Here is a 24,861-nt window from a genome sequence, read left to right as displayed (position 1 = left end):
TCGATCTTGTACCCGGAGCACCAGCAACCATGCGGACAAAGATCTACCCAATGTCCTTGAACGAGCAGGAGGAACTCGACCGCTTTCTAGAAGAAAACCTACGGAAAGGCTACATCGTTCCCTCGAAGTCACCCATCTCATCTCCAGTCTTCTTCGTGAAGAAGAAGGATGGGAAACTCCGTTTCGTACAGGACTACCGGAAACTGAATGAGTATACTGTGAAGAACCGATATCCTCTCCCATTAGTTGCTGATATCATTAGCCGGCTTCAGGGAGCGCGATATTTCACCAAGTTTGACGTTCGCTGGGGCTACAATAATGTGCAGATTAAGAAGGGGCATGAATGGAAAGGCGCATTTGCAACAACTCGGGGCTTGTTCGAGCCTAAGGTTATGTTCTTCGGTCTCACAAATTCCCCTGCCACATTCCAAGCACTTATGAATGCGATATTTGCTGATCTCATTGCAGCTGGCAAGGTGGCAGTCTACCTAGACGACATCCTCATATTCAGTAACGACCTCAAGGAACACCGACAAGTGGTACGGGAAGTATTAACACGACTAGAAAAGCACGACCTCTATTTGCGCCCAGAGAAATGTGAATTTGAACAGCAACAGATCGAATACCTGGGACTTATCATTTCAGAAGGGGAGGTGAGAATGGATCCAGTCAAAGTAGCGGCTGTTCGTGACTGGCCAGTCCCTACCAACCTCCGGGAACTGCGAGGATTTTTGGGGTTTGCAAACTTCTACCGGCGCTTTATCTGAAATTTTGCAAGAATAGCTCGACCTTTGAACGACCTAACCAAGAAGGATACCAGCTTTAACTGGACTGGTACACAACAGGAGGCATTTGACACCCTTCGAGAGGCCTTCATCTCCGCACCAATCCTTGCTCTATGGGCGCCAGATCGGCCCACTCGAATTGAGGTAGACGCATCAGGCTTTGCTACGGGAGGCGCCCTCATGCAGCAGCAAGACAATGGTCAGTGGCACCCGGTAGCCTTCAGATCGGCATCCATGCAGCCAGCAGAACGGAACTATGAAATATATGATCGGGAGATGCTTGCCATCATTGAAGCATTGAAGGACTGGAGGAATTTCCTGGAAGGACTTCCACAACCATTCGACATTATCACCGATCACTCCAACCTCGAATTCTGGCGCACAGCACAAGACCTTACCCGTCGACAAGCCCGATGGGCCCTCTATCTATCACGGTTTGATTTTCATATGATCCACCGTCTGTCATAAAGTACGCAGCCCCTATCATTTTCCTTTTCTCACCGTCTCGACGCCTTTACTTGTACGATACATCATCCCATCACTGTCAAACCCCCATCGATTACTGATCCATCGATTACTGATCCACCTGACCCATCTTCTCCTTCTACTGGCTTCCGCCACCTTCCTTGTTCCTAAACTGTACAGTATTACATCGTTGTTTCTCGCAGACCGGATTATGTATATATAGCCAACCCTCCACAGCCTGGTCCCTTATCTTGACCTCTCTGTCATTATCTGGGACCAGGTATGTGCTTACTTATTATTACCTATGACTACGATACTCAATATATCTCTGTCATTATCTGGGACCAGCTTGCCGCCGTTCTGCTTAGTCGCTCCGCCTTGTTGCCTTGTACAGTCGCTCCGCCTCGCCGTTCTGCTTAGTCGCTCCGCTTTCCCGCTCCGTTAGTCACTCCGCCTCTGCCGCTTCGTGACATTAGGTCAAGATCCATTACTGCACTGACAGCCTACCGATAAGGTTGTCCTTGCAGGGTCTATAGACACCACGTCTTCCCCAGTTCCGCCCGACTCTGAAACACCTGTTGCCAGTATAGACTGCTCCGCACTCCCGCACGCACTTGACCCCAGAGACCAAGCTCACGCCCATAACAACGACGATACTTGGCGCGATTGCCAGTCTCAACCTTGCCCCAACGCCCTTTCGAACTCAATCCGAGAGCCACTCACTGTGAGCAATATAACCTTCCTGCCGATTCCCCAGCCCCGATTGCCTACTCCCATCATGTCGACTCCTATCCCGCCTGCCCCAAACACCTCTGCGGAGGATCTCATGGCTCAGCTCATCAGACAAGTAGCTAACCTTGCTACAGCTATGGAGGAACGCTCATCCTCTAAGTCAAGCATGAACAAACCCGAGGTTTTCAAGGGTAAAGACGGCGCTGAAGCCCGTCGCTTCATGGCTCAGTTCCAGAATTGGGCGTCAGAACAACCGGATCTCGCCAAAAGCCAAGTAAAACTCATCAAGTCCGCCTTGGGCTTCTTCACAGAAAGTGCCGGAGATTGGGCAACTCCCCATCTGCTACATTTCAATGCGGAAAATCCCCCTTTCGGAGGAAATTGGGAGGCGTTTCTGAAGGAATTTAGCCAACGGTTTGAACCAATGGACCCAGGTATGGAAGCCCGTAGCGAGATCAAGAATCTCAGGCAAAGTAAAGGACAGACAGTTGCGGAATTCGCTCAGAAGTTCAAGGATATCGGAGATCGGACTGAAATGTCTGATATTGACTTGCGGGAACGTTTCTTCACTGCATTACTCCCAGAGATCCGACAACACCTCATCACCGTAAACATTGCCCAAGGAATTGCTCCGACTCTGAAGGAGGCAATCAAACGGGCCATATCGGTGGATGTCTACCTGCACGATCCCACCATGACTGGCCGGAACTCTGGATACCCTCCCACGCATACCGCTCATACTACCCCTGCTGACCCCCACGCTATGGACATTGATGCAACCCACACCAGTAATGGGAATACTAGGGAAGCATTCCTAGCTCGCATGCGAGGACGATGCTTTGGCTGCGGTGCCCAAGGTCATGTCAAGCAAAACTGCCCACACCGAGAAACCACCTGCCGCTACTGTGGACGTCGAGGACATCTGGAAGCAGTCTGCCAAGACAAATTCATGGGACTCGGACGAGACCGAGGCCGACGCCAGCAACCTCGACGCCAACAGATATCCGCTACGGGACCCGCGCCATTCTCCCTATTCCCAAACGAATCCGTCCAAATCGCGTCCTCGACCCCAACATCTGCTCCTGCACCCGTAGCTGCTACTCCGAGCCCCCCTAACCAGGACTTTTCCAATCAGATTGGTCAAATAAGGGAATTACTTGATCGTGCTAACGCTATGTCCTCCTCGTCCTCTGGCTTTCAACAGGGTTTTTAAAGAGGGTACCCGCTTCGGCTGCACCGAGAGTACCCCGTAATCAGTTTGTTATGTTCGCTACTTCCTCGTATGACTCGCACCCATCATGTACAATATCGTCGATCCGGGAATTAAACTCTACTTCCCCACATTTCCGAATTCATGCGAGACTAAGAGGAAGGAATCACAGTATAACAACTGCAGCCATGGTAGACTGTGGAGCTACCGCCCTGTTTTTAAACCAAGACTTTGTCACCCGGAACCATGTAAGATGTGCACCCCTCCATAAACCAATCGACGTTTTTAATATCGATGGAACACCTAACCGAGCTGGACGGATAACCCATTTTGCACGTCTAGCACTCACAGTGGATAATCAAGAGCGATGGATGGACTTTCTGATCACCAACCTAGGAGGTGAAGACATCATCCTTGGACTCCCCTGGCTACGGAAGGTAAATCCGGAGATTGATTGGGAGAAAGGACGACTTTCAGTAAAGCCTCCTCGAGTAACGATAGAAGAAGTCCCAGACGAGGAGATCTTGTACTCTCATCTAGCCGCCACTCACACAGAAATCCCGATCCTTGAACTCCCGGAACTGGAACCTCTCGCAGAAAACCCCCACATTGAGGTGCCACTAGAAGCGACCCTTGAACCGAGTAAATCAGCAGCGGTGGAAGAACCACCAATACACCGAATTCGAGCCAATCATAAAACTCGCCGGGCATGGGTAAAAGCAGGAATTCTAGAGGAACAGACGGAGGAAGTCTGGTGCGCCGCAGGATTCACTTACTCCCAGCAGCTAGCAGAGGAAGCCAACCGAGACAAACCTGTTAAAACCTTCGAAGAAATGGTCCCTGAGCAGTATCGTGATTTCAAGAAGGTTTTCTCAGAATCCGCCTCCGAACGATTACCTGCCCACCAACCTTGGGACCATGCGATTGATCTCGTACCTGGAGCACCAGCAACCATGCGTACCAAGATTTATCCCATGTCCCTAAACGAGCAGGAGGAGTTGGATCGTTTCCTAGAAGAAAACCTACGGAAAGGCTATATCGTCCCCTCAAAATCACCAATCTCATCACCGGTCTTCTTCGTAAAGAAGAAGGATGGGAAACTCCGTTTCGTACAAGACTACCGGAAACTGAACGAGTACACTGTGAAGAACCGATACCCTCTCCCATTAGTTGCTGACATCATTAGCCGACTTCAGGGAGCCAGATACTTCACGAAGTTTGATGTCCGCTGGGGTTACAATAACATACGGATTAAGAAGGGGCATGAATGGAAAGGCGCGTTCGCAACAACCCGAGGCTTGTTCGAGCCTAAGGTCATGTTCTTTGGTCTCACAAATTCCCCTGCCACGTTCCAAGCACTTATGAATGCTATATTTGCTGATCTCATTGCAGCCGGCAAGGTGGCAGTCTACCTAGATGACATCCTTATCTTCAGTAACGATCTCGAGGAACACCGACGAATGGTACGGGAAGTATTAACTCGGTTAGAAAAGCACGACCTCTACCTACGACCCGAAAAATGCGAATTTGAACAACAACAGGTTGAATACCTCGGACTCATCATCTCAGAAGGGGAGGTGAGAATGGACCCGGTAAAAGTAGCGGCTGTTCGTGACTGGCCAGTCCCTACTAACCTTCGGGAACTACGAGGGTTCTTGGGATTTGCAAACTTCTACCGACGCTTTATCCGGAATTTTGCCAAAATAGCACGACCTCTGAACGACCTGACGAAGAAAGACACCAGCTTTACCTGGACCGACACTCGACAGAAAGCATTTGATACCCTTCGAGAAGCCTTCATCTCCGCACCGATCCTTGCTCTATGGACACCAGACAGGCCTACTCGAATCGAGGTAGATGCATCAGGCTTTGCCACGGGAGGCGCCCTTATGCAGAAGCAAGACGATGGCCAATGGCATCCGGTAGCCTTCAGATCGGCATCCATGCAGCCAGCGGAACGGAACTACGAAATCTACGATCGAGAAATGCTTGCTATCATTGAAGCACTGAAGGATTGGAGGAACTTTCTAGAAGGACTCCCTCAACCATTCGACATCATTACGGACCATTCGAACCTCGAATTCTGGCGCACTGCACAAGACCTCACCCGCCGACAAGCCCGATGGGCCCTCTATCTGTCACGGTTTGACTTTCATATGATCCACCGCCCTGGCAGAGTAAACACCCAAGCTGATGCTCTCTCCCGCATGGCAGTTCATCATGTATCGGACAGCGATGATAACCGACAACAGACAGTCCTTAAACCTGGCCACTTCGTAAAAATTGCAGCTTCAATCCTACAGAACCCCTTAGAGGATCGTATCCGGAAAGCCTCAGAACGGGAAGCACAGGTATTGGAGGGTCTCAAAACAGTCAAAGAGCACGGACTACAGCGCTTGGCCAATGGGATAGCCGAATGGGAAGAGGACAATGGGTTGGTCTACTACCGAGGTCGAGTATATGTACCAGCAAACGACGACCTACGCACTGAGGTACTCCGTCAATGCCATGACCATCCAACTGCAGGACACCCCGGACTACACGGGACACTCGACTTGGTCAGTACCCATTTCTGGTGGCCTACGTTGCGCTCTTTTGTGGAAAAATACGTTGAGGGATGCGAGGTTTGTGCCCGTAAGAAGATCCAGCGACACCCACGGGCCGTAACTCAACCATTAGATGTACCATCCGGTCTATGGGAAGAGGTAGGGGTTGACCTGATAACACAGCTACCTAACTCCCAAGGCTACGATGCTGTCTTGGTTTGCACAGACCTGTATGGAAAACAAATTCACGCTATTCCTTGCACCAGCTCCATCACAGCCGAAGGCGTTGCCGATATTTACTACCGAGAGATCTTCCGTCTCCATGGTCTTCCTCTTCACTTTAAATCCGACCGCGGACCCCAGTTTGCAGCTAAACTCATGCGATCCCTTCTTGCTAGGCTAGGAATTAAATCAGATCTAACCTCCGGATACCGTCCTCAGTCTAATGGCCAAACCGAACGAGCAAATCAGGAAGTAGAGAAATACATCCGCCTCTATGTAGGACGACGACAAGACGACTGGGCAGAGCACCTTCCCATGGCGGAGTTTGTGATTAACTCACGGACTCATTCTGCGCTAGGCATGTCCCCGTTCGAGCTAACCTACGGCTATCTTCCCCTGTTCAATATCCCAGTGGGCCAACGCAGCGGTATTCCAGCTGTGGATGACCGTATACGGATTCTCCGAGAAGCGCGACAAGATGCCGGAGCTGCCTTACACCTAGGAAAGAAACAACAGAAGGAGGGATACGAACGCGGGAAGCGGAAAGCTCATCAATTTAAAGTTGGAGACCTAGTCTGGCTCAGTGCAGAGGACATCAACCTTCAGCTTTCCAGTGAAAAATTAGGAGATCGACAGCTTGGCCCTTATCGCATTCTGGAGAAAATTGGCCCTTTAGACTACCGCCTTGACCTTCCCCTATCCCTAGATCGCCTCCATCCCGTCTTCCATGTTGATAAACTATACCCCTGGAAAGGTAACTCCATTAATGGCGAAATACCAACACCACCAGAGCCGGTATACTTAGAGGATGAAGACGAACCGGAATACGAAGTAGAGGAGATCTTAGACAGCCGGGTTCGATGGAAGAAGTTGGAATATTTGGTTAAGTGGAAAGGTTACGACGCAGGGCACAACTCTTGGGAACCCGCAGCCAACCTCAGTCGAGCACCAAAAATTGTTCGGGCCTTTCATAAAAAACACCCAACAGCGGCAAAGCCTTGACCATCGAGGGCAATGGTCATAAGGAGGGGGGTAATGTCATAAAGTACGCAGCCCCTATCATTTTCCTTTTCTCACCGTCTCGACGCCTTTACTTGTACGATACATCATCCCATCACTGTCAAACCCCCATCGATTACTGATCCATCGATTACTGATCCACCTGACCCATCTTCTCCTTCTACTGGCTTCCGCCACCTTCCTTGTTCCTAAACTGTACAGTATTACATCGTTGTTTCTCGCAGACCGGATTATGTATATATAGCCAACCCTCCACAGCCTGGTCCCTTATCTTGACCTCTCTGTCATTATCTGGGACCAGGTATGTGCTTACTTATTATTACCTATGACTACGATACTCAATATATCTCTGTCATTATCTGGGACCAGCTTGCCGCCGTTCTGCTTAGTCGCTCCGCCTTGTTGCCTTGTACAGTCGCTCCGCCTCGCCGTTCTGCTTAGTCGCTCCGCTTTCCCGCTCCGTTAGTCACTCCGCCTCTGCCGCTTCGTGACACCGTCCTGGCCGAGTAAACACCCAAGCTGATGCTCTTTCTCGTATGGCAGTACATCATGTATCAGATAGCGATGACAATCAGCAACAGACCGTCCTTAAACCTGGCCACTTCACCAAAATCGCCGCTTCAATCCTACGGAACCCCCTAGAGGATCGTATTCGGAAAGCCTCAGAACGGGAAGCACAAGTACTGGAAGGTCTGGAAACAGTCAAGAAGCACGGGTTACAACGCTTGGCCAATGGGATAGCTGAATGGGAGGAGGACAACGGGTTGGTCTATTACCGGGGCCGGGTATATGTACCAGCAGACAACAATCTACGCACCGAGGTACTCCGTCAATGCCATGATCATCCAACTGCTGGACATCCCGGATTACATGGGACACTTGACCTGGTCAGCACCCACTTCTGGTGGCCGACACTGCGTTCTTTTGTGGAGAAATACGTTGAGGGATGCGAGATTTGCGCCCGCAAGAAGATCCAACGGCACCCACGAGCTGTGACTCAACCACTGGATGTACCATCCGGCCTATGGGAAGAGGTAGGGGTCGACCTGATAACACAATTGCCTAACTCCCAGGGATACGACGCAGTCTTGGTCTGTACAGACCTGTATGGAAAACAAATCCATGCTATTCCTTGCACCAGCTCCATTACAGCCGAAGGTGTTGCCGATATCTATTACCGAGAAATCTTCCGTCTCCATGGTCTTCCCCTCCACTTCAAATCCGACCGCGGACCTCAGTTCGCAGCTAAACTCATGCGATCCCTCCTCGCTAGACTGGGCATTAAATCAGATCTAACCTCCGGATATCGCCCTCAGTCCAATGGCCAAACGGAACACGCAAATCAGGAAGTGGAAAAATACATCCGCCTCTATGTGGGACGACGACAAGATGACTGGGCAGAACACCTCCCCATGGCGGAGTTTGTGATTAACTCGCGGACTCACTCGGCCCTAGGCATGTCCCCATTCGAGTTAACCTACGGATACCTTCCCCTGTTCAATATCCCGGTTGGTCAACGCAGCGGCATTCCAGCGGTGGATGACCGCATACGGATTCTCCGAGAAGCGCGACAGGATGCTGGAGCTGCCTTACATCTAGGAAAGAAGCAACAAAAGGAGGGATACGAACGTGGGAAGCGAAAAGCGCATCAATTCAAAGTTGGGGACCTAGTTTGGCTAAGTGCGGAGGACATTAACCTGCAGCTATCCAGTGAAAAACTAGGAGACCGACAGCTAGGACCTTACCGTATTCTGGAGAAAGTCGGACCTCTGGATTACCGCCTTGACCTTCCCTTGTCATTAGACCGCCTTCATCCTGTCTTTCATGTCGACAAACTATATCCATGGAAAGGTAACCCCATCAATGGCGAAATACCAACACCACCAGAGCCGGTGTACTTAGAAGATGAAGATGAACCGGAATATGAAGTGGAGGAGATCTTGGACAGTCGGGTACGATGGAAGAAGTTGGAATATCTAGTAAAATGGAAAGGTTACGATGCAGGACACAACTCTTGGGAACCCGCACCCAACCTCAGCCGGGCACCAAAAATTGTTCGGGCCTTTCACAAAAAACATCCGACAGCGGCAAAACCTTGACCATCGAGGGCAATGGTCATAAGGAGGGGGGTAATGTCATAAAGTACGCAGCCCCTATCATTTTCCCTTTCTCACTGTCTCGACGCCTTTACTTGTACAATACATCATCCCATCGCTGTCAATCTCCATCGATTACTGATCTATCTATTACTGATCCACCTGACCCATCTTCTCTTTCTATTGGCTTCCGCCTCCTTCCTTGCCCCTGAACTGTACAGTATTACATCGTTGTTTCTCGCAGACTAGATTATGTATATATAGCCAACCCTCCACAGCCTGGTCCCTTATCTTGACCTCTCTGTCATTATCTGGGACCAGGTATGTGCTTACTTATTATTACCTATGACTACGATACTCAATATATCTCTGTCATTATCTGGGACCAGTTCGCCTCCGCTCCGCTTAGTCGCTCCGCCTCACTGACCTGCTTAGTCGCTCCGCCTCACTGCCTGGCTTAGTCACCCCGCTTCCTGCTCCGCTAGTCACTCCGCCTCTGCCGCTTCGTGACAAAACCTTGCATTATGATCTCACCACTCAAAGCCCTCACGGTCATGATCCCCACTCCCCATTCTCCTCGCATACCTCGGCTGTCGAGAGATCAGGTGGTGCCTGAATGACGGCGTATGCTTTACCCCTCGTAGCTGTATTGTTCTCTCTTTGTCCTGTACTTGTGTAACGAATTGGACAGTTCTGGTACCCAGGATCTCGAACCTCCCTGTGTCGCCTGATATTGTGCTACTCCCTGCCTGTCCGTGTACCTCGGTATACTTGGTGAAGTCAGACTGTTGGACCCAACAATGTTCGGATGCTCCCGAGTCAAGAAACATTTTTATTCTCGGTGTTGGATTTGCATACAGGGGTGTGTTACCGTGGCAGGCTATACACTCCGGCCTGGGTACAGTTTTGTAGTCAAGTACATTACTATCTACGTCCCGATCCCTTTTCTCCCACTGACGCCCCTCCCTTAGAATGGGATCAACCTGCCTGGTTGTAGGGTCAGTGGTTGATTCGGGTGGCTGGACGGATTCAAACGTACTTGGAGATCATCCTCAAATCTGCAAAAGAAAGAATTTCCCCGCAGAGTTTATTTTGAAAAACCTCATGTTATATATATGGCAATTATTTTGCAATTATTTTGAATAATCAGACCAATATTTTGTTGTGATTATTCTCAAAAATTGCTGCATATGAGCCTTATATTCTGCTAGATATAATTATGGACCTATTCAAAATATTCTCTATGCACATATTTGGAGAATTTTGTACAAAAGCCCACAATAATCTCAGCCTTTTCGGGGTGAGAAAATGGGCTCATCCCCGCAGTGTGATGATGTTCGAGTCGACAATATCAGAGGATTTGGGTGCACGTGAGCATTTTGAAATGGTTGTACGTCTGCCTTTGCTATACTCCAGACATTACCATTAATTATAACTATGCCCTGTCGATACCGGTACATAGCTATTCGGTTGCTCAAATTGACACCTATAGCCCCTCGTCACCAATATCCGACCACAGAATTGTACAGACCTGAGGGGATGCTCCACTGTCCGAAGTGTGTACATCGGTTTACGACAAACGCCCACCACTTTCTGGCATTCGCACCTTCGCTAAACTCTCAGCAAACTCCCTGAAGCGATTCGCAAGTTCGAATATACTCAACATCTCCCAAGCACACTCTTCTCTCCCAGACTCTGGTATCCAGAGAACTATTTGCAGCGCACTCTTCGCCAACTCGCCGAATGGGGACTGCTGTCGACGTACAAGATGTAATCTTGCGATATTCTCCCGGGTTTAGAATGTACCCAAGTCTCAGGGACTGAGTCCAATCTTATCGACATAAGAGCCGATGATGAAGCTTTGCCATGCTTCAAACGCGTTACACGGTCCATAACCGCTCTATAATCGCCTGCAGGTCGTTTTACGCACACACCCTCTACCCTCTTCGCCACCTTACTCCGAATCAAATATAGCCGTCGCTCCACGTTCTTTCTTCAAAATCCTTGACTATGCTGCGTAGGCTCTACTTGCTTCATGAACAACCATTACAACCACCTCCGCTACCACAACTGCTACCGTTACCGTGACAGTTCCCGCAAGCTTGAAGAAAATCAGACCTTAACGAGTCGTTCATACGTGCGCTGTGGCCTACGCGACAACGATGATGCCGGACGCTGTATTACCTATTGTTACACCACATATCTTGACCTTGGAGAAGACCATTTCGATCCCGACCTCGGCTACTTCCACTGCCGTCGTTGTAGTTGGGTTGTTGGCTTATCAACATTACACCGACCGCCACATCGACCGCCATTCCTACCAGAACTGTTTCGACCTCCAGCGTTCCGATCTTCATCACACAACCCAGCATTCCAACTCAAACGATAAACATCGTTGTATCCATTCCGAGGCCACCTTGAACACTCTACAAAGGCTATGTCGAAGAACGTTCCTCGGCGGAGTTGATACACGTGTACATACACATGTACAACGAGTGGTGATTGGGTTGATTGGGTTTACGCGTTCTGTCTGCGACGCAATTATTCGCGTTGGGTTAGGTGGAGGTGTATGGCTAGGATTGAATCGTTTAAACTACGTCAAACCTGTGTACAACGCCTGCCTCGGTTTTCAAAACGTCCTCAAAACGCTATTAAGCCTATGCAATCAACTACAGCGCCTCTTCCGACCATGGCTCTCACGTTTACCTTCATGGTTGTCCCTCCTCCTTCCGCGGTGTCGCTCACCCCCTTCCTATACCACCTACCCTACACCAGAGGCCGAACAACAGTATTGGGATTCTGCCAGGGTATTCAGGAGGAAATTACAGAGTTGGGATGCGAGGTTTTGCGGGGGCTACTCGAATTCTTCATCCTGCAGATTTAATAATGTGGACGAATACGAAGAACGTTTTCCGGTCATATCCTCTTATCAACCCGCGCTTCCCCCTCTTCAAGCTCTGCAGACTTCGAGGTCTCGTGACGCCAGAACGAATACGCGTTATTGTGGGAGTACTGGGAAGAACGAGGGGCGGGAGGAGAAGGTGGACTATCATCTACCAACAAAAACATTCCGGAAATGGTACAGGATGACATATCCTGATAAGGTACCTAATTCTATCTTCTACATTGGAGAAATTACTAATATACCTTTTCCTTTACCTTCTTACCTTCCCTCCCTTCCTGATCTTTCTCCTCTACCCATACACAATTCACACATTTGCACGCACTCGCCAGCCTCCACTAACGCCCCTTAAAGCATCCCAGCTCAAACGATCTTATAACTCAGATGAGAAAAGAGAGATAGATCGTATATCGAGGCTTGTGACGAATCGGAGGGCATTCTGTGAGAATCGAAAGGAGAAGGTGTTTTCAGTGGGTCGGGTGACTCATGGAGAGCATTCTAAAGCCAGTATCTCGATTCGCCGCAATGACGACGATTCACTCTATTCACAAAGCCGCAAGCGAGAGCGAGAGCGGACACATAGTAAGCAATGGCGTTTTCGGAATATGTGGAATACATACCAAAAGGAACATTCATTTGATTCGACATTGGGGGCCGTTGTTGAGGTTGTTTTTGATAGATAAAATCCGTCTACGATCTCGCACCGACTGGGAGTCTTCTATACGGGAATAGCACAAACAGAGATCAACGTTCTTGTCCTAGAATTTTTTCGGGAACAAATATCACGATAACATTTTCAATATTTTCCGTCAATTTCTACGTTAAAAAATAATCACTCACTTCAAAGATGTCGCCTAGAGTTTGCGATTTTTTACTCATGTTTGTACAATTATATATATGAGTCACTCAGCTTTTTGGGTGCTCTTGGATAGCTTTAGTTTTTGGGACCATCGCCCTTCATTATTTTCCACCCTGTTCATTAAATCTTTCTATCCCTCAGCTCTCCCTCACTCTATCCGCTACTCCCAACAAACCAAATGCTATATTCATCAGTCAAAACGTTGTCGTTCTCTTTATTCAAAAAGGAATTACTCACCTAGAACTCTTTGAGGGTCTTAAGAGATGTTCATTTCCTGTACATTTTTTTCTAAGTTTTTATTTTTAGTGGTGTTTGTTATGATATAGTCTATCAGATGTACTCAGCTTGTTTTGTGACATTTTATTGCTTCAGCTTTAGGGACCATCGCCCTTCAGCTCATCCAGTCGGCACCCGGATCTGATGTGGTGTGTTCAACAACTGGGAATTGGGGGAGGGGATGAAGGGCCATTCATTGACAAAGCACTTCATTGGAAAGTACACCCCCAATACTATCCGAAGTGCAATGGCTAGCCCAACACCGGCACAGCTACCTAATGCCAGCAGATTATGCAGGCAGGCCCATCATTTCCGCGCAGTGGGATAGCAACTCGCCTTTCGCCGTGGCTATAGGATATAGTTTCATTTCAGTAATGGTTATGACAATAATGTTTGAGTCCAGTCTTCAGAGCATATTCCACGACATTGAAACAAAATGTCTAGATGTGAGACACTTCGAGCATCAAGCTTCATTATGTACCCAAGGTGTATATCATAGTCGATGAATCTATTCTGTTGTTACCTCGGTTGTTTGATGAATGCTTTTCCTAGAGTTGCCTAGTGTTGCGTTGACGCCTAAAGCTAGCGCCGTATTGACTTCGTCCTATGGTCCCCTCTTGATCCTCAGCAATATGTTCCACTTCTCGGCGAAATGAAAGGGCGGCGAAATCAAGATAGCGATGACAATTGGGGCACCCGAGCTCATGCAAAAGGATATCGGACCTCGCCGCAATGGGATTGAATGTTACTGGGGGGATCAAGAGAGGATGCTCGCCCAGGCTCGCCCGTAATTCACATGTAGCGTAAAGTCTCTGTCTTTCTCTATCACATCTCCTCGGACCTCAACCCAAGTTCCTTGTTGGATTGGCCGGAGGGCGTCTAAGTAGAAAGGCTCAGGCAAGAACGATGTCTACATACAGGCGCTTAACGAAATCGTGCTCTATTGGAATGTGTTCCTACCTGTTCTTAGTTCTCTAGAAAGTCGTTCATAATCCTTCAAACCTCAAGTCCGATGAACTTCTCTGCCAACACCGTCATTCTTCTGTTTCCTGTTTAGCATACACCGGAGGCATGATATGCATGATGAGGTGGATACCTTAATGTCCAACGATGCCATTGTCTAAACTTGTAAAGAAAACTGATTAACTAAAGAATTTATGCAGCCTCCATTATTTTCATTACAAACATAGTTAAAACTGTGTATATCGAGCCTCTAGAACGTACATACATATAAAACAACGATACAAAATATTATTTGATAGCGAAATAACTTGTTGGCACAATTTTCTCATGTCTCCCGTCCAGAAAACTTTATTATTTCGGTTCATTCAAGAATCAAAGATAGCACCGTAGGCAGGGATACCTCGACTCTCCATTCCGTAGACAACCTTTCGGGTGAGTTTTGGGTTCGAGATAATGAAAACCGCCTCTGCGCCAGACTCCGCTACAAGTTTGTATGTGACTGCAACCATATCCGGACGTCCCTGCTTCCTTGTATCCCAAATCCATGCATCAGGATCTGCCTTTTTGACCATATCAATGACCTTCGAGCCATAAGTCGTTTCGGGTGCGGGGGTGCTCCAGAAGATGCGTCGTGGAGTAAAGTCGGCATAGAATAGGGAGAGTGGTGGGCCGATTCCTGAGCCGGTAGCTACGACAACAATCTTTCTGAAGAGTTTCGATGTGTATAGTAGTCCATGGAGTGGGTATCCACGAACCCAAAGTTTCTTGGGAGGATTTTGAATAACATCATTGGTCCAGTCACCGGCGTTCGAGACTACTATTGAGAATCCATCTGGTTTCCCATTCGCATCCTCGTCTGGGATCGTAGCAAACGCATGCCATTCAAGAAGTGGTTTACTGGAGACTTTCAATCCATAGAAGGGCTTCATGTTCCGGTATTTGAAATGTAACCGGGTGACATGGTTTGAAAGGGTTTCGGGATAGACATCGACCCGGCGTAGCCGTGCCCAGGAAAGAGCTGTGCAGCTTGATGAGACGATGAAAGTCCAAAAGCCAGAAGTACTGATAAGGTAACGTCCGAGGGACGGAGGATTCGATTGAAGCAGTCTGTATTGATTCCCAGCGAAGCACTGATGCATCCAAAAAGTGCATACAGCTACCCAGCCAGAGTATCGATGGACCGCTTCGAAATAGTCGTGGTACTTCCTTCGGAACGAAGGATGAGCTCCCCCGAGGATGAAGCAGAACATCAAAACCAGAATATATGATGTGACCATGTTGGCGAGGGACCATTTGGTGGGATTCGCAATATGATCCTTGGTGGTTAGAGCAGTGTACATAATGTACCACACAACTGCTGCTACACCCGCACCACTATGTGCACCGCCATAATGGAATACCTTAGCCAAACGCCTTCGAAGCCACAGCGGCGCGCTCAGTGGAATGATATCCGTTGCGAGCTCGTAGATTAAGTTCACAAAATTCTCTTGGCGAAAAAGAAGAGTGACCATCAGGTTCGCGGAGGCTGCGCTTCCTACGCTTTCTGCAGATGGTGCACCTCGGTTCCGGGCGACGAAAACGACGAAGGCTAACAAGTTCGCTGCGAAGATCACAGTGAAGGTCTTGCGGTAGTATGAGAAGGCGACGTCTAGAAACGGACAATCGGAGTAATTAATAGGTGTTATGCAAATTCGAAAAAATGAGAAGAACGCACGATATAGCCACCTTGTGAAACTGGAGATTCCGAGCTTCGCAGGAAGGGTGAGTTCCACTTGTTCAAGGTCGATGGGATCCTCTAAAACCTTCTTCTCGACATCGAAAGAGTGAACAGAGCTAGGAGGGGAAGTCGAAGATGGAGTGACATCGTTGCTATCGTTGCTGAGTTCAGGGAGCGTCACAACCTCGAGCCCTTCGGAATATTTCTCGTTCTCCTTGTGGACAGACATGTCGAAGGCAGATAAAGATTGAGACTGTGTGGTGCTTGTCCCGTTTCAACTCGACAAGAGCCACTTTTAAAGCACAGCGTAAGAGGCCTGTTTGAATTTTGGATTTTTAACCCGATAGCAACCCGATAGTCATTTTTGGATTAGCCAAGCCATCCTTGCCTTCCAAGTGATTGTCATTCAATGGTTCCCATTCTGAACGGAAAGCATTATACAAACTCGATACTTGTGCGTATGGGAACAAATTTAAGGGTGAATTTGTCCCCCCGAATGCCTCTACAGCCATATGGAGGCTGAATAGACGGGACAGGTACCAGGCGCACTTCTTTTGTCCTATCAATCCAATCAATTCATTCTGAGTAGTTGTAGTGTATATGTCTTGCATAGTACCTCGGATGATATAGGTGTATTTCGGATACGATCGGAACCTGAATGAAAAACACCAGAATAACCTTGAACCCAACTAAGTCGGAATAAACACTGTAGATCCTGAGGGGCGTGCCTGCTATCTGCCAAGTCTTCTGTCGCGTCCAGTCTAGACGAGTCTCTCTTCGAGATCCTGGTATACCGGAGGAGTCGCAGGACGCTGTGCAACCGAGAGTACTTGTCATTTTTTACTTACCGCCACAGTTCGTGCGATGCAGTGTGGACCTGCAGGCTCTCCCTCCGACTCTATCTGACCTACAGGGTAGACTCCATCGAAGTCATCACACGCGAGCCCGGTCTGCACCTGGCAAGACCTGGCTCCGGCACCGGTACAATGGGCATCATTATCCCGAACAGGCACGAAAACGGACTCGAAACTATTTGAAGGTGATCCAAAGTTAACCTTAGCCTGATTGCAGTGCGCCATGTAACAAAATGCAACAGTTCGACCCTCCTTCCGTCTAACTTGAGGGGTGAGGTGAGGAAGGTCAAGGAGAGCTTGAGCTGCATTGTTTGCAATAAGTCGGGGATAGTAGGAATCAACAATACAATCTTACCGGTTTCTGTGTTTGATTTTGAATCTGTTTCCTGAGGGATTTCCTTTTTCTTTGACACGTAGACCTAGAACTTGCTGTCCCGGTCCTGCGTCGATCAAGCTGTGAACCATCGAAGTGAAGACGAATATGGACTCTAGTACCTTAATTAGAACGGGTAGATATGCCCACATCTGCCTGAATCGAGCTTAAACTGAGGAAGACCTCGTTGTCAAATAGTATTGATTCTAGGCCAACGATATGATCCATGCCCAGACGCAGACGGAAACTCCCATTGGAGTGATCCTATTTTTGTGGTAAATGGCGCGAGCTCGGTATGATATATCTATATGGCTATTCAGGCTTTGAAGAAGAGGTTTCTCTAGCTTTCTTCACGGAAAGACTCGGGACAGTTGGCCTTGACTCTGTTCTTTATTTTGAGGTTTGGCTCTTGGCGGTAAATCCTGGACACGAATGTTCCGATAGTAATGTTGACATTGGCGGCAGCTGTCAGATATGTATAGCACCTGTCTGATCTTCTTCTCAAGTCGAAGCAGTTATTGAGGTTGTCCTTTTTGTGGCGGAGATTGTGCGGAGGTGGCACATGGAGGCCTGAGTCAAAAAACATTCTGGCGCTTATTATAGCTTATTATGCTGCAATCTTCGATGTTTTATTTGATTCCTATCTTTTCGCCCAACTTCAATATTTTCCGCCTGGATGGAGCTGATGCGCCTACGGGCCAATTGCTTCAGATTTGCTTCAGTGCATGCATCCTCCAGAAACCTCCAGAAATATCAGGAAGTCCAAGTTAGTCCAAGTTTGCAGAGGTTTTCAGAAAGGATCTGTTAAAACGTCCGTACGCGTTTCGCAAGAAGACATGCGCTCAGAAAGCGCACTTGCGATGGCCAGGTATACATATAACCCCGACTGGTTAGCTAGGCATGAGTTAGGTAGTAAATTCCTTGCTATTTTCATTCTTCCTCTCCGACTTGCCAACAAAACGGAGTCCGACCTTGACTCAGTCGTATTGAAGGCATCACACTCCGGTGGTATGTGTTTGAACCGCTCCCGAATATTGAAGCTCTAATCAGTTTGTTATGGGGCGACAACCTACTTATACATAATATAAAATGCAAGCAATCGCAGAACAAGATAACAGAACTTGGATGGGAAGGGGAATCGTTGGGAATGACACATTTTGGCAAATGATTTATGGCAAAGGGAGCTAGAGGGAGGTTCAAGGAAGGGAAAGCGACCCTAAAAGACCGCAATGGAACAGGAGTATAGAAAGATGGAGGAGGAATCTCAATGTACAATCGATGAAAGTCCGTATGTCGATTTCACATTCGGGGGCAGCTCCAAATTAAACTGTCGTGATGGGGACTTGTGGTATTGTAACAAATTTTAGTATGCATGCACATGCAGATCCCTTTCTTACGGTGACCCAGGCCATGACCTTGAACCCAGTGAGATTCTAGCTGGTTGTCGCCGACTCCGACACTTCATGGTTCATTGATCCATGATTATTGAGACTTGCTGGAAGCTGGAGTTAGGCCCGAGACTGTCACTGTGTCAGGCCGGCGCTACTTGTCCTGTTTATCTGGCGCTTATGCAATCGTAATAGCTCTCGCGAGGACTGCGATGTACAACAGCAACCTGAGTACAACTTTGTGGGCACAGACAAGCTATAGTATCTCCGTATGTCACTCAATGCTTCCACAGCCAGCGCAATTCCCTCATATCTTAACAGAATTTCTCCCTTGCGACTCGTCCAGGTTCGTCTGACGTTATATGAATACCCCGCCTTCCATATTTCTTTCTAAATCACAACAGAGAAATGTCCTCCATGCTTTAACTGTATGCTTCCCGCCTTTACCTGTGGTCAGTACGGAGACTGTGATCCCTACGATGGGCAATGTAAATGTCCGTCTGGTTGGAGTGGAATTGATTGCTTGACGCCGCGTAAGTTGTCTCTCTCAGTCGGTTTTATATCTCACTCACTTTGACTTTGTGTGTTTTTATTTGCTTAGAATGTGGCTCGCTCGCTGATGACCAAAGAATTCCGAGGGAAGACGGGCAGAAGTGTGATTGCAAAGATGGATGGGGAGGTATCAACTGCAATGGTTCGTTGTATCCATTACATTCCAAAGTTGTAATACTGACTTTCTATTGGGGAACAGTCTGCAAGACCGACCAAGCGTGCAGAGGATTTCCATTATTTGGCATACCAGACTCAGAGCAGGATGGTTCGGAAGCGCAGAACATGACTTGCTATACAGGAGGAGAGACCGTCTTTCAGAATCATCAAATGTGTGATGTAACCAGTGCGCTTCCCGTTTTCTCCTTCAATCCGCATTGCTTATCATCATATTTATCATGACTAGACCGCAAAATCCTGGACCAAGTTGGCGACAACCGTCCAGTCCAAGTTACATTCAGCTGTGACAAAAATGAGGCTACATGTTCCTTCCAATTCTGGGTAGACGAAATTGAGTCATTTTACTGCGGCTTGGACGAATGCTCATCGGAAATTACACCCGGATACGATTTCAATACTACCTCCTACAAATGCGACAAACTCCAATGCAAATGTGTACCAGGGAGGTTTATTTGTGGTCAAGATGGCTCTGTTGATATCAGCGACTTTCTCACTGAAGAAATCAAGGGTCCCGCGTCGTTTTCGTGTACATCTGGTGGAGATATTGGCTCTGGACCCAGTTTTGGAGGAGATACATCCAATAACTGCAAATTCTCCGAAGCAGCGATGAACCAGCTCATCAACGACGTCTTCGGTGACCCATACATCACGTTAACTTGTGACGGTGGCGAATGTTTACACTACTCTCAAGTACCCGGATACGTTCGTCCTCCGAAACCCGACAACACTAGATGGGTCGCTCTGAACGCTCTCGGTGCATGTCTTTTTGTAGTCTTAGTCGCGCTGCTGTTATGGTATGTCGGGCGAACCGGATCTGGTGGGGACTATGGCTTCCTAAAGAAGGGCTCTGGGGGTGGAATTAGACTACCAGAATCCGAAGAAGACTCCGAGAACGAATCCGCCAAGCTTATGGCGGAACACGTTCCTGCGTCGATGCATTTCGATGACCTCTCTTATGTACTCAACTCCAAGACTATCCTCTCTGGCATCTCGGGAGCTGTCAAACCTGGACAAGTCATGGCTATCATGGGTGCCTCCGGCGCTGGGAAATCTACCTTATTAGACATCCTCGCACGGAAGAGCAAACGCGGGACAGTTGGCGGAGAGATCCTTATCAATGGGAGAATTGTTGGTGATGCGGAGTTCCGCGCAGTTACTGGTTATGTCGATCAAGAAGATACGCTTATGAGCACGTTAACGGTGTACGAGACGGTGTTGTACAGTGCTCTTCTGCGATTACCAAGAGAAATGAGCGAGGATGCGAAGAAGTTTAGGACTTTGGAGACATTAAATGAGCTAGGGATTTTAGGTATCAAAGACATGCGTATAGGGTCCTCTGGACACCGTTCAATATCAGGAGGCGAAAAACGTCGAGTGTCCATCGCCTGCGAACTTGTCACTTCTCCGTCTATCCTATTCCTCGATGAACCAACAAGTGGACTCGACGCGTTCAATGCATTCAACGTCATTGATTCTCTCGTTTCATTGGCGAGGAATTATCATAGGACCGTGATTTTCACGATACATCAGCCGAGGTCGAATATCGTTGCGTTGTTTGATCAATTGGTAGTACTGGCGATGGGGAGAGTGGTTTATTCTGGAGGCGTCGGGAGGTGTGGGGACTATTTCGATAGTATCGGAAGGCCATGTCCGGCTGGGTTTAACATTGCAGATTATCTGAGTGGGTTTAATTTCGTTTTCGCCAGGATAATAGACTCACTTCCATCATATAGTTGACCTTACCGTTCAATCCAACGTTGAATCTAGATCTACCAGTCCAACACTTGAGAACTCTTCATCCGAAGAGGAGGATATCTCCAATGAACCTAACGGAGAACAAAATGTGCTCTTAGGAACAAATACTTCAAGGGATGATAGTACCGAGCTTCAACTGCAAACACGCGCCCACCCTCGACCAAGCTCTGTCATTTCCAATTCATCTGTATCCGGAGCTTACAACAGTATCAAACGCAAAACATCACAACTTTTCGAGGTCGTCTCTTATGGAAACGCATCGTCTTCAAGTAGTCAAAGCCAACCCCACAACCATCACGGTCAAATGGCAGCGAAATTGAGATATCTGGTTGAAGAATACAAGAAGAGCGATGTTGCGAAAGAGATCAAGGAGGATAGGGAGAGTGTGAGGAGTAGCGCGGAGAATTCGAATGGGGATAATGCCAATAGCGCATCTAACGCGTACGAGGCCCACTTATCCCAGCTCCCTGATGTCGCAACAGAGACGACCCTCTTGAGGGGACGAAAGAGGGCTAGCTGGGGAACACAGTTTAGGATATTGAGTGGAAGGGCGTTCAAGAATCTGTATAGAGATCCGGCGCTGTTGATGGCGCATTATCTATCGGCGGTGGTGTTGGCATGTGAGTCTTGTTATGCAAATCCTTGTCGTTCTCTTCTGTGCTTCCTCCTGCACTCCACCTCCTGCGCTCTTCCTGCGTTCCTTCTGCACTCTTGCTCTTCCTTCCTCCTTTCTCTGTGTTTCCATCTCACTCATAAATCCTCTTCCTATACCTTCTCTAGTATTCTGCGGGGTATTCTACCATAACATTACGTAAGTATCAAGACCGACTTGAGCGTCCTCGTCTAAAATTTCCCTTTTCCTTTCTCTTTGTTTCCCCATTTCCCCATCTTCGGGAACAGTAATGACATCGCAGGCTTCCAAAACCGACTAGGTTTCTTCTTCTTTACGCTAGCTCTATTCGGATTCTCCTGTTTATCAAGTCTTGGGCTTTTTGCCAATGAACGGATATTGTTTATGCGGGAACGGTGCGTCGAAAGTTGTTTTTCATTGTATTGCTCAACCCAGGTTGTCGAACGAAAACGCGTAGATCGAATGGGTATTATTCGTCGTTTACGTACTTTTCGTCCAAGGTAAGCCCATTATCCATGTCATTCCAGTCAATGTCTACCGCCTCTTACTTACCATCTCCAACTCCCAGATCCTATTCGATATCCTCCCTCTCCGACTCGTTCCCCCACTTATGTTCGGTGGAATCGTCTACGGCTTAATCGGCCTCGTCCCAACTGTCGGAACATTCTGGAAATTCATCCTCGCGTTGGTTCTGTTCAATCTCACTACCGCAAGTGTCGTACTATGGCTTTCGATCGCATTCGAGAGTGTTAGTGTGGCAAGTTTGGTGGGGACGTTGATCATGTTGTATAAGTGAGTACTTTAGTCAAATTTTCAAATTTCTTGTTGACATCCGACTTCATCTATTCAGTTTGCTCTTCACTGGTCTGCTAATCAATCGAGAGACGGTGACCAAGGCATTACAGTTTCTGCATACAATATCGTTCTTCCATGCTGCATTTGAGGCGCTTGCTGTTAATGAATTGAGGTATCTATCTCTGAAGGAACACAAGGTCAGTCAATCGGTTGCTTATTCTTCAAGCAACCCCAAGAATACAACTTGTTAATACCTATTGATCTCATTCAATAGTATGGTGTCGAGCTGGACGTCCCCGCGGCAACTATCCTTTCTACGTTTGGCTTGAGAGCTCAGGCAAGTTCGAGAAATGCTTTTCCCTCAATCCTCTCATACGTGTTTGCTCACACACGATATTCTTTTGCTTCCCTTTCACATGTATACAGTCATTTTGGTGGCCCAACATCGCATTACTAGGAATCTTCTTCGGAGTGTTCACCGTTGGAAGCTTTTTGACTTTGCACTTTTTCGTAAAAGAGAAGCGGTAGAAAAGAGTTGTTTATTTCTCTTGAATCGCATGGATCGAAGGAGGGGAGTAGATAGGCACGTTTTGAGAAGATGAGAATACTATTCACGAGTCAATTTTGTAGAATAACTGTGTTAGCCTACCCAGTCTCAGATATCGACATCCATACTGTATACATAATGTATTTCGTCTACATTCATTGGGGCACTTCTGTATGAGTTCTGTAGAGGATCAACGGAACAAGAGGAGAACTGTTGACTGGTGTGACAAGAGGAAGTGGGAGAAGACGAGGATGCGAACGGGGAGGAGCGCCATGTTGAAAACTTGATCATGATGTATTCCTCTTGAGCCTTTGGATGTACGGCGAAGCGTCCGGCGTCTTGTAGAGCGAGCTTTTCGATCTCGTCACGTGCCTTCTGGTAAACATTTTTTGTCAAGCACTCTTTTCACCTTTTATTTCCTGGGAGTGGGAAGAACGGAGTTCTGAGCGGTTCTCGCAGGAGACTTTCCATAAATATTGGACGCGTATAATTTTCAAGGTAGCGGGCCGTGCCGCTGGTCGACGCTGTTTGGACATGTCTGTTGCATGCCGCAGATATGCACTTCCACTAAAGATTGTGATTTGAGGAGCCAGCGGAAGTTTACCGTAATCAAAGCCTTCGGAGACACTTCCCTCGAAGGGAAACGGGGCGGGAGAGGCTGGAGAAAGGAGGGAAGCTGTGAAGGTCAGGGAGAAGAGAGGGGCAAACATAACCGCGAGTCTGTGTTTCAAGCTGTTCCATGATCCGTTCAATTTCCCACGTTGCGGACTGATGCGCTGCTTGTAACTGGCATTGTAAGTACAGATTTTTGTCTCCGACGGGTGGAAGCTCAAAATTCTTAGGTCCTCTTCATTAGTCTTCATTCTTCATTCTTCTTCGCGATTGAGTCACCGTGAAAGTTTCTTGCTGGTCAAGACAACTTCATTTATCTTTATCTATCTGTCGTCCTCCGATTTCAAAGATTCATTCGAATTTGGTCTACCCCGTACACCTTCAGTTGCGACAGTCCTCCAGAACAACCCTTGAGCTTGACCTCTCGCCCTCTTTTACGCATATACGTTCTCGCCTTTACTGCCGTAATGCGCTTCGACGTCCCATATTTGGTCTTTGGAATGCTGGCTTGTATCAGCCTACATGTACAAGCTGCGCCGTTCAATGTGAGTGGACAGAACGACTCATTTCAAGATTAAAATGAGACTAACTTGCTCGATTTCTTAATTCAGGGAGTCGCTGATGATGGTCTTGGTCTCGTAGTCCGTGATTCTTTGACAAACCCTAAGACTCATCTGCGAGTGCGAGCCTCGAGCAGCGAGCAGTCTAAGAGTGGTTCAGGGAACTACGTTAGTCTATCGGGATATGGTGATTACTGGAACGTAGTGATGGGCTCCGGGCAGAAGAATGTGATATTGGTCAGATTCGATGGCCTGCATGGAACGGCATTGACTCGTCAAGGGAATCTGTTTGCCCATCTGGACCCGACGTTTGAACCGATCGAGGACCGAGTGCACAAAGCGATCAAGCACCTTGACCCTCTCAATTCTCGCCAGGTAGTCTTTACGAACCAGTACAAATTCCACGGTGCTTGGAGAAGCCTAAACCCAAAGAAAATTGTATCCGACATAACAGGCGCCGGAATTCAATACTTAGAGCATGGGGGTAGAATTTCCATTGACCAAGAAGGCGTACCAACCATAACCGTTAAAATTCAAGCTGATGGAAAGGTCGTGCCACGCAACATAAGAGTCATGGATGGAAAGGTCGTCTGTTAGTTGTTCTTTACATCACCTTCAACCATTCTTATTCACATCCATTATCTTAGCTTAATGCATGGTGAAGACTGCTCTGTGATTTGGGGTTGGTTACAATCTGTTTCTGCTCAGAATATTTATTCTTTCCGAACCTGTGGTATTTGTCTGAAACAAATTCAATCACTGAGGGCAATGGCAAGTACTCAAGTACGTACGATAAATGTCTACTATTCGACTTAAATCGAGGT

The 24,861-nt window shown here is 47.8% G+C and overlaps 4 protein-coding genes across 4 annotated transcripts; 3 read left to right on the top strand and 1 right to left on the bottom strand.

The window, feature by feature from the left end:
- Positions 1 to 10,899: 10,899 nt before the first annotated feature.
- Positions 10,900 to 13,052, top strand: C8R40DRAFT_589624 (uncharacterized protein). Its single transcript, XM_046235550.1, has 3 exons — positions 10,900 to 12,180; positions 12,311 to 12,757; positions 12,819 to 13,052. Exons 1-2 carry the CDS (start codon positions 11,239 to 11,241, stop codon positions 12,659 to 12,661), a joined length of 1,293 nt encoding a protein of 430 aa, XP_046090379.1. The 5' UTR covers positions 10,900 to 11,238; the 3' UTR covers positions 12,662 to 12,757; positions 12,819 to 13,052.
- A 1,188-nt stretch (positions 13,053 to 14,240) lies between these two features.
- Positions 14,241 to 16,181, bottom strand: C8R40DRAFT_1085914 (uncharacterized protein). Its single transcript, XM_046227329.1, has one exon. It carries the CDS (start codon positions 16,020 to 16,022, stop codon positions 14,442 to 14,444), a length of 1,581 nt encoding a protein of 526 aa, XP_046090378.1. The 5' UTR covers positions 16,023 to 16,181; the 3' UTR covers positions 14,241 to 14,441.
- A 2,234-nt stretch (positions 16,182 to 18,415) lies between these two features.
- On the top strand, positions 18,416 to 23,052 carry C8R40DRAFT_589074 (uncharacterized protein). Its single transcript, XM_046235548.1, has 14 exons — positions 18,416 to 18,677; positions 18,730 to 18,754; positions 18,813 to 18,941; positions 19,010 to 19,102; positions 19,160 to 19,303; positions 19,364 to 20,818; positions 20,871 to 21,512; positions 21,673 to 21,703; positions 21,793 to 21,918; positions 21,981 to 22,023; positions 22,092 to 22,315; positions 22,374 to 22,515; positions 22,593 to 22,655; positions 22,745 to 23,052. The coding sequence occupies exons 1-14, from the start codon at positions 18,621 to 18,623 to the stop codon at positions 22,844 to 22,846; spliced, it is 3,276 nt and encodes a 1,091-aa protein (XP_046090377.1). The 5' UTR covers positions 18,416 to 18,620; the 3' UTR covers positions 22,847 to 23,052.
- Positions 23,053 to 23,944: 892 nt separating this feature from the next.
- C8R40DRAFT_1166523 (uncharacterized protein) lies at positions 23,945 to 24,699 on the top strand (the record flags this gene model as incomplete). Its single annotated transcript, XM_046230864.1, has 3 exons — positions 23,945 to 24,022; positions 24,089 to 24,625; positions 24,685 to 24,699. The coding sequence occupies 3 exons, from the start codon at positions 23,945 to 23,947 to the stop codon at positions 24,697 to 24,699; spliced, it is 630 nt and encodes a 209-aa protein (XP_046090376.1).
- Positions 24,700 to 24,861: the final 162 nt, after the last annotated feature.

The sequence above is a fragment of the Lentinula edodes genome (genome assembly GCF_021015755.1).
Source record: "Lentinula edodes strain Le(Bin) 0899 ss11 chromosome Unknown C8R40scaffold_4, whole genome shotgun sequence".
In the NCBI taxonomy this organism is placed as follows: Eukaryota; Fungi; Basidiomycota; class Agaricomycetes; order Agaricales; family Omphalotaceae; genus Lentinula; species Lentinula edodes.
The sequence above is the reverse complement of the archived record's forward strand: the minus strand, read 5'-3'. Positions and strand labels throughout refer to the sequence as shown.